Here is a 17,115-nt window from a genome sequence, read left to right as displayed (position 1 = left end):
GTAGAAAATGGGAGAGTGAAATGGCCAGATATATCTGACTCCAGAAATGGAGTTTTCTACCATCATGACACACGGCATCAACACACAAAAGATGAGACTAAGAAGTCTCAGTATTTCTTCAGTGTTAAAAGCTGGAAATAAAAACAAAATTGTGCATACATTGGTCCCCAAATATTTGGGAATATTCCAAAAGGAGGGAAGTGTCCCTGCTGTGCAGGGCCATCCTCTTCTTATATGGGGTTCCTGAACACAGAGCCTACTACTTATGGGCATTGAAAACTACCTTGAGCTTTCTATCAGCATAATTTCTTACAAATTTTACATTTTATTTTATTTTACAAATAATTTACAAATAATTTCTTACATAATTTCTTACAGTTCCTATCATTGTGAATTTCATCCTTGCTTCTTAAGAAACTGTTAATCTGTAATTGTTAATTTTTTTCTTTAAATTTCAAGGACTGAAATTCATTTTCTTTCATCTGGTCCACGATCACTGCACCCCTATTTTTAAACCAAATTAGATGAATACTTCACTGACCTAGTCTAACACAAAGTATGCACTGGTGAATTATTTTTAGTTGAAAAAATTTGCTTTAGTTTGAGTTTCTAAAAGCCAGTAAAAGAACTGCAGCGAGATATTTCAGCTCAGTTTTTGGCAAAATTCTAAATGATATAATAGCAATTCCATCAAATATGGCCAGCTCCACAAAGATGCAAATACAATGAAAAACACAAAACTTTCTCTGTCACCCTTCAGAAACACAGACATGGGCCACTCAACACTAATACTACTCATTCTCTTTTCTCACCATACAAATGTGGCAGCTTCTCTTTTCAGCAATTCCAGTACTTCTATCTGACTGAACTCACTCTTAAATGATGAACAGAATTTACAAGATAAGGGGCAAAGGGCATTCAGTTGAGGGGGACAAGTGTATACAGTGTACAGCAAAGACTTAAAGGGAATCATCAGAAATTGTGGGTGGGGAGGATGAATGCTGGTAGGAGATAATGCTGTGTAGACAGGCTTGGGACCAAATGTTGAGGGCCTTTTACGCTGTGTGAGGGAGTCGGACAGATACTTAAGGAACAACAAACCACTGGCAACCCATTTTCTTTCTTTCAGGGACTTCATATACTTCCTTCACCTCCTGTCATTATCTAAGTTGAAAAAAAAAAAAAGCTAGCCTTACAAATTAGCCAAACAAAGCTGACTTCTTTTCCCATATCCATTTGGAGAGTATTTCTGTAATTCAATACATTTAGAAGCCTGATAACTATGGTTCTCTGTATGTGAAATTGTTCTTTGGCATGAAGAAAAGCCATGACTAAATCAAATGAGGCCTATTTGGGTGGAACTTTTGAAGACTATAAAGCAATTGAAAATACAGATAGAAAAATAAACTATTTTTCAGGAAAAAAAAAATACATGTCTACTGCTGAAGCCATGGGTATTCTTTTTATAAAAGATGTGTTTCATCTTTTATGCCTATGCAATTTCCCTGTATGCCAAGATGCCTATATGTATCAGGATTAAGGGACCAATTCAAATGAAGAAGAACAATGACAATTATACAAAATTCCCCAAACATCCTCCAATATATCCAGATATCACATAAATTTATTTTTGGATTTTCTGACCCGGTCAGGGCCTAGTGGTATCCACATATGTGTTGTATGTGCAATTTTAAAACTATTCTTTGTAACTGGACTCATCTTATACACAAAATCTTGACTTCACACCAACTAAATTTCCAGATTATTTGGCTCTTTCAGTACCTTCTACTTTTACTATAACCAGGACTTCAACTTCAAAGAAAATTGCTCTACAAGATTTACACATTTCTTCATTGCAGGTGCCTGCTTCCTCCAAGGCAGGAAACATAATCTATTACCAGCCCACATGCCGAAGGACCAGCAGAAATGTGGCCAATTTGGTAGAACCTGGGTAATAGGCAAAATAAAACCCACTTAGCAGTTCTAGTGAAATTGGAACGTGCTTTATCCCTCTAATAAACATTGGTCTTATTTTTGTGGGGAGTGCTGAGTGTTGTTTGTTGCAAGTGCTTATCCTTTAATTTATTGAAATTGTGAGAGTAGAAAGAAGGACGGGTGGCAATGACAAGATGCACTAAATGCAGACTCTTTCCAGTTATTCATTAAAATCATCAGTCCTGTTCTGCCCCCTCTTAAATACAAATGTATTAACATCAAGACGAATGGAAAGGTTACCGGGCTTCATGACGCCTAGAGGTCGTAATATTGGACACCTTAATTTTACAATACAATTAAGTAGTGATGGATTTAAACAAATGCATTTATAGCACATTTGAAAATCTGGGGGTAAAAATAGGATCAAGGTAAATCTTCCCACATTCTAATCAATATTTGCTTGGTCTTAGGAGCATGGCATTCCTACCGACATGGGCTACGCAGTGGCCCCTCACCATTCGGGCGTCTACCCTGTACATGTTCAGCTTTACGAGGCTTGGAAGAAGGTTTGGAATATTAGAATCACCAGCACAGAAGAATATCCGCATCTGAAACCAGCCAGACACCGGAGGGGCTTCATCCACAAAAACATCATGGTGAGCCTCCTCTGGTATGCATAGGATACAACTAATTCTTCCAGATTTACATTCTTCATTTGAAGAAGGAACAAAAGGGAAGAGCAAAATGTTGAGCTCTTAACGATAGGAAAAGCTTCCTACTGCAGGAAGTATATTTATCATATCTAAGCAGAGGATGTTTTAATTAAAGTCACTTCCATACAATTCTTTGAATACAAAATGCTTGCTTTTTTTTTTTAACTGACACTACTGTTAACCAGGAACTGATGTTAAAATACTAAGGAAACAATATATCTGACTTGCAGGTAATTTACAGAAGCCATCATCTCTTCAAAAAGTTATTTAGTACATAAAATAGGGGCGCCTTGGTGGCTTAGTGGGTTTAGCCTCTGCCTTCAGCTCAGGTCATGATCTCAGGGTCTTGGGATCGAACCCCGCATCGGGCTCTCTGCTCAGCGGGGAGCCTGCTTCCCCTCTCTCTCTGCATGCCTCTCTGCCTACTTGTGATCTCTGTCTGTTAAATAAATAAATAAAATCTTTTCAGAAAAATTTTTTAAAAAGTTATTTAGTACGTAAAACGAAAACTAACTCTCCCTATGTTAACGTGCTGCTCTTTTACAAGTCAAACTGTTCTTCTCTTTATCATGTCAGACCAAGCAAACAAAGAAAAACTCGACTACTTACAAGAAGCCACACATGAAGCCCTGCGTAATTACTAACAGATCATAATATAGAGTACAAATGTATACCAGACGATGTTAATTAAGTCATTTTCATCCACTATCAAATTCTCTCCAAAGCTTCCCTAATGTTTTGTTTGTTTTGTTTTGTTTTACAATGGTGACACATGCCTACTGTCAAGATATGTTATTACTTAATACTTTGTGAGGCCTCCCAAAGGAACAAATCCGACTTTTTTCCAAACTAGAAAACCCAAAGAGTACTGATGACGTTAGGAAGGGGCTTCCTGATTTAGACTCCTCCTGGGAAGGAATACCACGGAGAAAAATACTGTGCGGTGAGGCACTGTAACACTCTGTCAGACTATGTCTGACCAGATATCTCTAGAATTAGGTGGAACTGACTTCTTTCCATACAGTTTTCCAATGTCTGTAAAAATTACAGAACGGGTGATGACATTTAAGTTGGATCATCTTCCATTTTGACTTTTCCCTCAATAAAAACTGCTGTAAATGCTAGGTGGGGACACAAGGGCTCTATTTTATCCCAGTCTGCCCTTCCTCGTTACTGAAGATAAACTCCTATGCCTCAACTGCCAGCCTGTTGACCAGAGAGCATTTAGGAGACCTGGGTTATAACTGAGGAGTATTCAGTACTTTCCTGCATTTTAAAATCATAGGCAATGTTGGTAGAACAGTGAATTTAGGTCCCTAAGGACTTTATTAAACATTGTCCTCTTTTGTTTCTGTTTCTGTCAATAATGCCAGAAAATTTGCTTGGCTGTGTCCCATGGGATATGTTCATTTTGTGTTTCTCCTAAAAACATATTTTAACTGCACTGCAAATGCACAAATCTTACAGGTAATAAAGGCTCTGTTTTGATGGTTGTCCCTATGGCTCCAGTTTTGTAGCAATCCACGGAAACCCTCTATATCTGCTTTGTGGGCTCTTGGATGAGAATTTTCAAGCAGGAAATGATTGTGCAGTAAAAGAGAGAGAACATGACTTGGAGTCATCCAAATAGAGATGCAAGTAAGACCATAAGAGCCAGTATGCTCTCCTAGGAAGAGAATGGAAAAAAAAAAAAAAAAAATCACACCCATATTTTGTTTTATGAGATGAGGGACACTTTTTAAAAAAATATTCATAAATCAAATTCCAAAGGCCTTAAATGGAACGCATTACTTCCCTTCAAGCCAGCTGTTATTGATCCTGCTATTCCAGATTCAGTTCTGCAATTCGGACATGAAGCTGCCCACTGCCCTCCAACTTCCAGCCTCTGCATTCCAACAATAATTCCTTTACAATGCATTTTTATCCCCCTTAGTTTCCCACAGCCTAATTCACTGCCTTGGTTTCATGTGTAAACTGAGCTGCTGGCTCCTACTTTGTTTATAGCTTCCATTTACGCCCCCCCCCCCCAACTATAGCCTGTTCCACTGATACTGCCAGTCTTTTTTTCTTTTTTCTTTTTTTTTAATTCTCTTTAGAACACTGCTGTGATTTTGGCCTTCCTAACCTTGATACATCCAATTATCTCCACAGCCTTTAACTTGCTCTTCAGGTACCTGAAAACAATTTAGTCTAAATCTACCTTTCTACCTTCTATTTTCCTGTAGCTAATACAGACTCACTCCAGCCAAAAATTTCTAAAACGATATTGCTGTGTCCATATCTTTGTTATTTTTCTTCCTCGAAAGACTTTTTTTTTTTTTAAAGATTTTATTTATTTATTTGACAGACAGAGATCACAAGTAGGCAGAGGTAGGCGGGGGGGGGGGGGGAAGCAGGCTCCCTGCTGAGCAGAGAACCCCATGTGGGGCTCGATCCCAGGACCCTGGGATCATGACCTGAGCCGAAGGCAGAGGCTTTAACCCACTGAGCCACCCAGGCACCCCTCCTCAAAAGACTTTCTGACCACTCTACCTACTCTTATTCCCTTTATTCCTCAATATCAAGTCCATGTCCCGTAATTTATTGTAAAGCACCTCGGTGTACAACAGCTGAGCAGCTAACTCAGGCCTGCTCTCCTGTGAATTCCATAACAGATCCTCTTATAACTCCACAAAAATATGAAAGCCTATGGCATTTCAAGGCGTTTGTGCCCTAACCAGAGTCTCTGAGTTTCCAGTCCTAGTGCACTGTCTGCTGGACAAATTCGATCTTCATTCAGTAAGAAATTAAGGGAAAACCAGGATTCTCTACCCTAACCCCTGATTGCTAAATGTGACTCTCTGGGGAAAGCCAGAGCCCTCTAAACAATAGACTACAGATCCTGATTGTCCACTGTTTCTAATGGAGATTCCCATTGATAAAGTTTCCCATTAACCCTGCTGGCAGCCTCCTAGATAGTCTTAACTGGTAACTCCTAAAAGCATTTGTTGAAAGCTGCTCTAGATTTAGTTCTTAAGTACAGGATCCTGGCTTCAGATCCAATTGGTCAAGATTCTTGTTGGTTAGGGCTTTCTTAACCATCTCCCACTTACTGTCAGCAAGGTTTCCATAGTCTCCTCAATGTCTCAAAGTCTGAATTTGATAATGTCACACTCCTAGAATCAGTTCTAGAGGACAGTCCCTAGCAAAACGCCTAAAAATAAACAAAAAACAAACAAACAACAAACCCTCTCTCATTCCTTCTCTAACACAAGACAGCTATTTGAAGGAATATGTTCAGTGTCCTGTAGCATTGAGCTCAGTGAGCGAGACAATGGAATATGACCCTGTCACATTCTAAGTATCTCCTCACCCTCCTGTTGTGGCCCGCTGATCATCCAAGCGCTCACATTAGCTCTTATCCTCTTGGCAGGTGGGATCCTTCCCGGAAGTGAAGGGTAAAGCCTTTGCACTTCCTCTTCTCTGTGTTCAAACTCAAATAATTTGAGAAATAGACAAAACTCCAATTTCTTTTCTCTCTCCATTTTGCATAGAATCAGCAAGGCAATCAAGTCCCAAAGATAGCTCTTTATGTTTCCATAGTTTTTCAGGCAAGATATTCAAACTGAATCCCGAAAGTGATTCAGAATCATGCGCTGTTAAAATGTAAAACTAACCTAGCTTTTAATCACCTGTGGGTATTTATTTAGCTTTGGAGTATTTCTCTTTATTCCAATATACCTTAAATTCTTCAAGAGTAGAAAGAATGTATATTTGTGTTCTCCCACATGGACTTACTTAGAGTTAAAAATAGGTACTTGTTTAAAAAAATGAACAAATGCTGTACAAACTTTGATTTCCTAGAGAATGGTATTTTCATGAATTGTTAGGGAATATATTTAATTCAGCTAGAATATCTTTGCACTGGGTTCTTGTTTGCCATTGATTTTGTGCATAACATTGTAAGAATGTGGTACTTTTAAACATAAACATCACCAGAGCTAATACTCGGCAATAAATTGAAGTTCATTTAACTATTTCATCAAGATAGAACAGCTCTCAAGGATATTTGACCAGTTTACAAAAATAAATAGGATATGTAAAGTTTCAATTTACACAGCAATATATGATATACTGATTGAGCTAAGAATTGTGTTTTTTGTAACAAAACTTTCAAGGACGAGATTGAAATTTATTATAATACAGAAACTAAAGGAAAAGAACTGGTATATTTGTAGAGGGTTGCAAAGCATGAAAAGTCCTACATAGGTAGTATTTTGAAAGCACTTACTGAGCCAAACATGCTTTAAGAATAAAGACCAAAAAATGAAGATCAATTTACTGAGGATAATAAGCAGAACACTTGCATGCTTAAGATTCTGTAAGCCTGTAGCTCTTCAAAGTATATTCATTAATTGACTATTCCTTCAAGTATATAGTAAGAAACACAGGTCATTATAAAGTCATTATATAAGGTATAGCTAAAGATTGTACCATCCTACACAGCATTAATTCGCACTTTCTTTTATAATTGCTCTGTTATTTTACCAGAAAAGCTTTGAGAATTTGAAAAAAAAAAATCCTTATCATGAATGTGTATAATTGGAACAATTCATGGTTTTCATATACAAAGGATGAAAATAAAGTTTTCTCCTAAGTGATGTTTTATCATTTTGTTTATGGCGGTATATAAAAATTAATAGTCAAAAGCATAATCTCTTTTTAACTTTTGGAACTGGCAGCCTTCAGACTTAAAATTTGGGGCAGTTGTTCTTCCAGACTAGAAAACATGCTATGATTCGTGTCTCAAATATTTGTTCTAATTTAAAATGTCATTTCTTTTTTTTATTTAAATTCAATTAGCCAACATATAGTACATCATTAGTCTCAGATGTAGAGTTCAATAATTTATCGGTAGCACATGACACCCAGTGCTCATCATATCATGTGCCCTCCTTAATGCCCATTACCCCATTACCTCATCCCCCATCTGCCTCCCCTCCAGCAACCCTCAGCTAGTTTCCTATAGCTAAGAGTCTTTCGTGGTTTTTCTACCTCTCTGATGACTTCCCATGTTTTCCCTCCCTTCTCCTATGGTCTTTTGCCCTGTTTCTTATATTCCACGTATGGGTGAAACCATATGATGATTGTCTTAGATTGACTTATTTCGCTCAGCATAATACTGCCATTTCTTAAGAATCAAATTGTTAATGATTGACTTCATTTTCTAGTGCATGTGTAGAATTTGGCAGAAAGTATTATCCTTAAAATTTTTGCCAACTAGATTATAGGGTAGACAATTCCAATATTTTTAAAGTCTCATTTTCACTTTTTTATTTCTTAAGATGCTGGAACATACTAGGCTTCATAGCAGCAGTACTGACTTGGAGATTTAAAATAGATAAGTGGCTAAAATAATTCAAAGTCTATCTTAATTTTAAAATATTTCTTCAACTTTCTTCAGTATTCTTTCTGTGCTGATGTCGTTCTTCTTTCCCAGAGTGTGAAGGATTTTCTGGGTCTTAGTTAAGAGTTGAATAATGACACCAACTTATGCATCAACAACTTCCATGAGAAAAAAACCCAAGTTTCAACAAATTAATTGGTCAAAGGAACTTTTCCTTACTTGTTTATTCTTCCTTCAGGTTCTTCCAAGACAAACCTGTGGGCTTTTCACTCACACAATTTTCTACAAGGAATATCCAGGAGGTCCTAAAGAGCTGGACAAAAGTATCCAAGGAGGTGAACTTTTCTTCACTGTGGTTCTCAATCCAGTAAGTACTTTGAGTTAATCTCAAAAAAAAAAAGTGAAAAATGATCAGGTGGCTGAAAATTACCCTGACAAAAAGGTCAGAGTTTGGGTAGTTTCAGCCAACTCGATATGAAGTTCTAGCTCCAAAACAGAAAAAAATTCAATTTGGAACCCCATCTAGAGAAGGAGGCAAACTCATTCTACAAGTAGCAGTGACATGAGGAACTTATGGAAAGCCAGGAGAGTGCTCCAGGACCTCCTTTGCATTGAAAAGTGTTCAGAATTCAAAGATTTCTTTCTTTTATGGAGAACAAGATCTTTTTTAAAGTTTTTATTTAAATTCAGTTAACAAAGAGCATAATGTTACTTTCAGATGCACTACATAGTGATTCAGCACTTCCCTATAACACCTGATGCCCCCCCCCACCCGTGCCGCCGCTAACCATCAATTTGTTCTATATAGTTAAGAGTCTGTTTCTTGGTTTGCCTCTCTTTTTCCCTTTGCTTTGTTTTGTTTCTTAAATTCCATGAGTGAAATCATATGGTATTTGTCTTTCTCTGACTTATATCACTTCATATAATACTCTGTAACTCCATCCATGTCATTGCAAATGGCAAGACTTCCTTCTTTTTTATAACTGAGTAATAGTCATATATATATACACATACCACTTCTTCTTTATCCATTTATATATATATATATCCCTTAAAAAAAATCTGGAACAGACAGTGGTGGGGAACATGTCAGGTGTGGGCTTGATCCCCTGTGTTAAGATTTTTACTCACCTCTGGGTGTGCTTACCCACTCCTTTTCCTTTAAAAGAGCCAAAAATGCTCCGAAATTCCTGTCTCCTTTAGAGACATAAAACTCTCACAGGTGGGGCGCCTGGGTGGCTCAGTGGGTTAAAGCCTCTGCCTTTGGCTCAGGTCATGATCCCAGGGTCCTGGGATCCTCCTCTCTCTCTGCCTGCCTCTCTGCCTAGTTGTGATTTCTCTCTGTCAAATAAATAAAAATATTAAAAAAAAAACTGTCACAGGTGCTAGATAATGAAAGGGTTATGTTCTAAAAAATATACACACACACACACACACACACACACCACCTCTTCTTTATCCATTCATACATCAATGGACATTTGGGCTCTTTCCATAATTTGGCTATTGTAGATAATGCTGCTGTAAACATTGATAAACATTGTGGTACATGTATCCCTTTGAATTAGTATTTTTAAATTCTTTGGGTAAATACCTTGTAGTATAATTACTGGATCATAGGTTAGTTCTATTTTTAACTTTTTAAGGAATCTCCATAGTGTTTTCCGGAGTGACTGGCTGCACCATTTTGCATCCAGTGCAAGAGGGTTCTCCTTTCTCCACATCCTCACCAACACCTGTTGGTTCTTGTTTTGTTGATTGTAGCCATTCTGGCAGGTATGAGGTGGTATCTCATGTTTAGTTTTGTCTTGTATTTCCCTGATGATTAGTGATGATGAGCATCTCTTCATATGTCCATTAGCCATCTGTCTGTCTTCTTTATATAAAGAATTTATAAAACTCAACACCCAAAAAATGAATAACCCAATTAAAAATGGATAGAAGACATGAATAGACATTTTTCCAAAGAACAAGATTTTTTACCTGCAAAATTCTCCTGTTCCCACTGTGGACCAGTTTTCTCATTTAAATGACCATTAACACTGTGATTCTGTTTTTCCCCTTCCTAGTATAAGTAAAGGTATAAGCAAAGTGAAAGAGGAATTAGATGAGTAAATATGGTCATTTTGGATACATTTATGTGAGAGCTTGTCTTGTTAGTTCTCAGGCTGGGCAGAGCAGCCTGTTTAATTGGCTGCTGCTCTTCTTCCTTCACTTCTTAATACTTGTGTGCCAGTTCTACAATAACTGTTTGCGCATATATCTGCCTGAGGCTAGTGTGATAAAGTTGTGTAGAAAAAGATGAACTAACTGAAGTAAGGTGTATAAGGAAAAGAAGGGATTTTATGACTATCACTAACATAAAAAAATAAAATTAGGTTTATTTATCAGTTGTATGGGTTTGCCTCTGGCATTAGCAATATTAAAGATGAAAAAGTATAATTTTCCAAATATGAAAAAGCCTGTTAGCATAAAAGTTGAAGAAGATAGAAATAAAGAGAATAAAATTTGAAAAGCCCCATTCTGGATCCTAATTTTACAGGTCTTGCAAATAAAATTACAGGCATTTTTCATCATCTTCTTGTATTTAATGATGATATTTATTTCTCAGCTTCTAGAAAATGAGATTAGACATAAGGGTGACTCATCTTTGGGAAAAATCATCATGTGTATCCAAAACTAAGATGATTTCAGGTAGTATGCCATTTCCCCTTTTGGAAGTTTATCCATCTTCATACCCCCAAAATGTAAACAATTCTGATTTATACATCAGAAATAATCTGATTTTTCAAACATTCTATTCTTTACAAATGGAAGCATCTTTGGAATCATCTCTTATGGCTTTCTCCTCCTCCTCCTCCTCTTCCTCTCTCTCTCTCATTCTCTCTCTCTCTCTCTCTCTTTTTTTTTTTCATGTCAACTCAGCCAGTAATACACAGGTAAAAGAGTGAAACAAATACTTGATTATGAACTGAAGACTAAGTTAAAATATTTTTAATAAGTTAACATTTTCACCAATTATTTTAAGACCCTTTAATCTGTAAAGTATACAGTTCTTACATTTTATATTTCCTTTCATCATAGAGCAATATGACTATGAACAGATAATGTATATTGATTCTCTCTTTTTTTTCTTAGAGAGAGAAAGGGAGAGAGAGAGCATGAGCCAGGGCTAGAGGCCAGGGTGGAAGTGGGGGCAAAGGGAGAGAGAGAATCTTAAGCAGACTCCACGGCCCGGTAAAGAGCCTTGCTTGAGGCTTGATCTCACAACCCTAACATCATGACCTGAGCTAAAATCAAGAGGCAGGCACTTAACTGACTGAGCCACCCAGGTGACCCCTCTTTGATTCTTTTACCCAAACGTTGCTTTGGTGCTTAAGAAATTCCTAGTGGGGAGAACCTGGGTGGCTCAGTGGGTTAAGCCTCTGCCTTCAGCTCAGGTCATGATCTCAGGGTCCTGGGATCGAGCCCCACATCGGGCTCTCTGCTCAGCAGGGAGCCTGCCTCCCCCTCTCTCTGCCTGTCTCTCTGCCTACTTGTGACCTCTCTCTGTCAGATAAATAAATAAAATCTTAAAAAAAAAAAGAAATTCCTAGTGGTATTATAATTTCTGAACTTTCTAGAGGAAATTAGTTTCATTTAACATGGAAGAAATTCAATATTAGATCATTCATATACAAGAGATTTATAAGAAATATTTTTCACTGTTTCAAAACCAAATTCTTTCTTTTTTTAATAATTATTTTATTTTATTTATTTGACACAGAGAGAGAGAGTGCACAAGCAGGGGAGGGACAGAAGGGGAGGGAGAAGAAGACTCCCCGCTAGGAAGGAAGCCCAATAAGAAGCTTAATACCAGGACTCTGGGATCATGACCTGAGCCAAATGCAGATGCTTGACAACTGAGCAACCCAGGCACCCCCCCCCCAAATTATTTTCTAAAAATCTTACAGTAAAGCTTGTATGAATCATGGATACTAATTTGAGCTAAATTAGCTGAGCAAATGCTTTAAATGTTTAGCAAATCTAGCTACTTTTCAGGCTTTTATAGATAATGTTGGCAGTTTTGTTTTTCTTGATGAGAAGATCCACAGGGAGTAAAGGGGAGGGAAAAAAAATTTCCAGAGAACTTGTGATTTCCTGATTCAGAAAACTTTCAGTAGACAATTACTTTTGGATAAATGCTGGAATTCAAAATTGACAGATCCTGTCAGACACCATACGATAGGGCAGGAATCCAAATTAATTTCATCTGATATGCCAACTCCAATTTTTGGAAGCAACTATAGTCACCTGGAGATTTCTGGTTGAGAAGCCCACTTCTAAAACTCAGCCCAAGTCTCACCCAAGAGAAGACCACTATCATTAGTTAGTGATGTTTGCCTTACAGAGCAGAGTGAGGAGGAGTGACCTGTTTCACATTAATTATCCATCCCAAAATTACATGTTTGGGTAAAGCTTGTGTTAAAATTAAGAGAGGTCCAGGTGCAGTGAGGCATGCTACTGATTTGTAAGATGGCACTCTTTTTCAGGTCAGAATAAGAATGAGAAAACCTTGATGGAATCATAGTACGTATTAGCTGCAGGAAAGATATGAAATTTAATTATAGTGGATTTGAATGATAGCCATTATAAGCTTAAGTAATACCCCAGTCCTTGATTAGAAGTGCCATTTTCTGAGAATGCTGAATGAGTTTTCCAACATGCAAAAAGGCATAGGTGTATTGGAAACATACCTATGTCTCAAATATATTCAAATACACTGGAGCTGAAAGGAAAATAAACAGGGGTGCCTGGATGGCTCAGTGGGTTAAAGCCTCTGCCTTTGGCTCAGGTCATGATCTCAGGGTCCTGGGATAGAGCCCCATATCGGGCTCTCTGCTTAGCGGGGAGCCTGCTTCTCCCTCTCTCTCTGCCTACTTGTGATCCCTCTCTCTCTGTCAAATAAATAAATAAAATATTTTAAAAAAGAAAATATAAACTTTAAGTAAAATATAACTTTAAGTTTAAAATATAAGTTTAAGTTTAAAATATAAACTTTAAGTAAAATATAAACTTTAAGGAATTTAAGTAGCGTATTTTAAGTTTTCTGCCCACATGTCAACATAATATCAAGGTGCTACAATAAGTTTTGCCAGTATCTGGGTGAGAGGTAGCTGCAACAGAGTTGCACCTCTCAGAGTTAAACTAGAATAGATCACAGTGAAGACAGAATAACGCTCAAGACTAAAATGTTCTACTGTTACCAAAGTATTTTTTATTGTTAAAGAAATAAACCAAATAAATTTAATACAGATAAAAACAAATATTAGCAATATCTAAGAGAGAGAAAACCTCAGCCTTCTCTAAATGATATTTCCAGTATCACAGGCCTAGACACCTCTTCTTATATACATTGGATACAGAGATTTTGGTTAATATATCGACTTTGAAGTTTAGGTACAGTTGGGAGGTAGGCCCATCAGGCTATCTGATCCAAGGACCACAAAGAAATTAAGAATTCTTTTCTTTTGTGTGTGTGCCTGTTTCTAAACTCACCCAGTGATGACTTTTTTTTTTAAGATTTTATTACTTATTTATTTATTTGACAGAGAGAGAGAGAGCAAAAGCGCACAAGCAGGCAGAGCAGCAGGCAGAGAGAGAGGGGGAAGCAGGCTCCCCACTGAGCAGAGAGCCTGATGCGGGGCTTGATTCCAGGACCCTGAGATCATGACCTGAACCGAAGGCAGAGGCTTAACCCACTGAGCCACCCAGGTGCCCCTAGTGACTCCTTGATTATAATTCACTTTCCTGTAGGAAAAGAATATGTCAATCATAAGAACTTGAACTCACTACAACAGTAATTTGCAGTGCAACTTTATAGCTCTTTCAATTGGTGAATACTTCTTGTGTAACCTACCTACCAGAAGAAGATCCCTTCGAATTGTACATATTCTAATATTTCAGCCCCTCCATAATTTACAATTTCCCATGTTAAACTAATAAATGGCATTCTGTTCTTATTTATTAATTTCATGGTCTTTGCTAATTTCACTCTACACCACTAAGAAATGGGAGCTCTCTGTCAGTGTACTGAATCAGATTTTGGAGCCCATTTGCCTAAGTAGCAGATTCTGAACTCTTTTTTTATTGATTCAGGAGGGTAATGATAATTACTTTATGGATATACCAGAGAAGAGAGACACTGGAATTATCCTGGAGTTGCTGTTAGCTATAGACAAAATTTCTACATAAACATATACTATACTCAGACACGAATATTCCTGATCAATTCATGGTGCTACAAGTACCTTCATATACCCTTTAAAAAGAGTCTACATACTTTACATACCTATAAGATACTATGGAGAAGGATATTAAGAACTGAAACTTATGAAGATGACAAAAAATATTCATTGACAGTGACTACATTGCCCTTAACAAATAGAATACTATAAATCTATGACAGATATTGTCATAGAAAAGGAACTAGTAAGAGTATACTGTACATTTTAATATGATTTTCCAGTTCCAGCTATGTTAAGAAGATAGAAAAAATACCTAACTGGTGTGACAAATGGGATAGTTCTGGATTAGACATGATTGTTCTTGTGGGAGCCATATTATCTTGTATGGCTCTGAAAAAAGATATCGCCTTCCTGCTCCAGTGTTCTTATTTCTAATTACAAATTGTTCTGAGTCTTTGCTTATGCTCTTATTCAATAAACAGATGCTAGGTATTGAGTCATTAACAATTGATATCTGTGGGACGCTTGGCCTCCCTTAAACATACTTGATAATAAAGTCAGTGCTTGCTTCACTTATTAATCCAAAAGTCATGAGATTTCATGCTCCTACTGCACTTGCTTGGAATTCAAATGGACCAAAAGCCTGACAGCATAGCAAAATTATACTTTCTTCACCAAGCTGTTAAACATCCCATACAAACAGTAGGTAATCCCTATATGCCCATATTTTATTAAATACTTTTTGTCTTTGTGTTTCTCAATTTGACGTAGCATCCATCCACTATACCCTCTATACCCTCCCACCCAAATCCCTGAAAGCTAAATCTACATTCTGTTTCTCTAATTAAAGAAAAGTCAGAAACATGGATGCAAAAGGAATGAGTATCTTAAACTGGGAAGAACATATTTGAGTGGATTGCAATGAAAGTTAAATGAAATTCACACAACATAGCTGTAAATACAGAAATTAACCCACACTGAAAAATATTTTTAAAACTATAACTTATATGAGTAAGGGTTATGTGTGCTTATCTATAAATTCATCTAAAAGGAAGCAACTATTTTTCCTAATGGGAAATTTTGTTTCTTTCCTAATTATTTATTAATCCTGCAAAAAAATTGTAAGGGTAACAGAAAACCCATTATTAAAAATTAAATAAATGATAATAATAACAACTTTGGATAGTAGAAAAATAATTCCTGAACATGCCTAATAATGAGTATTACCTGAGACACTTGATTTTTTAAAAATTCAAACTTTAATGCATCAGAATCTTCAGGGAACAGTTTGGGGGACCTGAATACTTATCATGAGCTTCATTTGATTCTTATGATCAGGCAGATTTGGGAAATACTACAAAGGAAGAAAATGGAAAAATAATGTTGGTAATCAAAGATTGCTAAAAACTGCTATAGAAATCATGTACCTAAGATTAAGCCTCTGCCTTCGGCTCAGGTCATGATCTCGGGGTCCTGGGATCAAGCCCCGCATCTGGCTCTCTGCTCGGTGGGGAGCCTGCTTCTCCCTCTCTCTCTGCCTTCCTTTCTGCCTACTTGTGATCTCTCTCTCTATCAAATAAATAAATAAAATCTTAAAAAAAAAAAGAAAAAGAAAAGAAATCATGGACCTAAGATTAAGGCATCAAAATTGAAAAGGAACTCAGACCTGCAGTAGGATTTAAAAAACAATGAGAATAAATTTTTTACTTAGGGACCAGAGAACTCTAACTTGAACTGGAGTTTAAAGTAGAGGTAACTACTGTTTATCTTTTAAAAGCTTAGCTTAGAGATCACCTTCAAGAAACTTCCTCTACTCTGGCCGGCCTTGTGTTCCCATAGCATGCTCTGCAGACTCTCTCCACAGTACCAGTCTAACTGTGGGTTTGCTATTAGTCTGCTTGCTTCTTGTGGTAGAGAATGTGTCTTTCATCTCCAAAACCATTCCCATGTTTAAACATGATGTCTTACACCTAATTTTTATTTAACATATATTGAGAACGAGAAACGGGCTCTTCTAATAACTTGATAATGAAAAAAGACAATAAATCTAAAAGGAAAGGAAATCTGCATGCTGGTAAGATAGTTCTCAAATCAAAAGCATAAGTAGAACCTATTTCATGAGCTGGCTGGGGCTAAATTACATACTGTTATATACTGTGCTTCACATATGTAATTTCTCTTCACTATAAAGACTTCCTCTCGTCGAGTTCCTCTGGTGTAAGGATGAGGGAGTCACTCAGCCTACCTCAAGTAATGGGTGTGTTGTCTGCAGACAGCTGAACAATCAGGGCCCAGGGGACCTAAAGTGTTCTTCTGAGTCCTAGCAATTCTAGGGTCCATAAAAATTAGAATTACTAATCCAGATCTTGCCTTCATGCTTTAATACGAACACTCAAATGCTTCTCCTTTGTCTGAATATGTCTTCTACTATAGACTGTAAAGTACTTCTCAGCTAGTGCTGCTTATTTATGACTTCCACTAAAAAAAAAAATTTCATAAATGAATGAACTTAATTGTCCAAAAAGGGGGAAAAGGGGTACTGGTAAAGCAAATTATGTTTCCCCATCATAGAATACACTCAGCTGTTAAAAACATTATTTATGTTATATTATTTGTGACCTATCCAGGATAGAATTAGTATTTACTCAGTTCCAGTTGTTTTTCCTTTCTATCTGTAAGTCTCATATGTCACCTAACACCTACCTCACCACATGATTATTTGAGTTTACATCTTTTTTTCTATATAAGGAGAAATTTTTTTTGTTTTTTTTTTTTTAAATCACAACTAGGCAGAGACGCAGGCAGAGAGAGAGGAGGAAGCAGGCTCCCCACGGAGCAGAGAGCCCGATGTGGG

At 37.1% G+C, this 17,115-nt stretch overlaps 1 protein-coding gene across 3 annotated transcripts in view; it reads left to right on the top strand.

Moving 5' to 3' along the window:
• The window catches only part of NDST3 (N-deacetylase and N-sulfotransferase 3), a 187,476-nt gene that overhangs the window by 82,578 nt on the left and 87,783 nt on the right, over window positions 1-17,115 (top strand). For all 3 annotated transcript variants that reach the window (XM_045986881.1, XM_045986891.1, XM_045986899.1), the window contains exons 5-6: window positions 2,406-2,591; window positions 8,273-8,401. In XM_045986881.1, the coding sequence (XP_045842837.1) occupies window positions 2,406-2,591; window positions 8,273-8,401 (315 nt within the window). The remainder of the gene's footprint in view (window positions 1-2,405; window positions 2,592-8,272; window positions 8,402-17,115) is intronic.

The sequence above is a fragment of the Meles meles genome, chromosome 2, assembly GCF_922984935.1.
Source record: "Meles meles chromosome 2, mMelMel3.1 paternal haplotype, whole genome shotgun sequence".
In the NCBI taxonomy this organism is placed as follows: domain Eukaryota; kingdom Metazoa; phylum Chordata; class Mammalia; order Carnivora; family Mustelidae; genus Meles; species Meles meles.
This window is presented reverse-complemented; position numbering and strand designations above follow the sequence as displayed.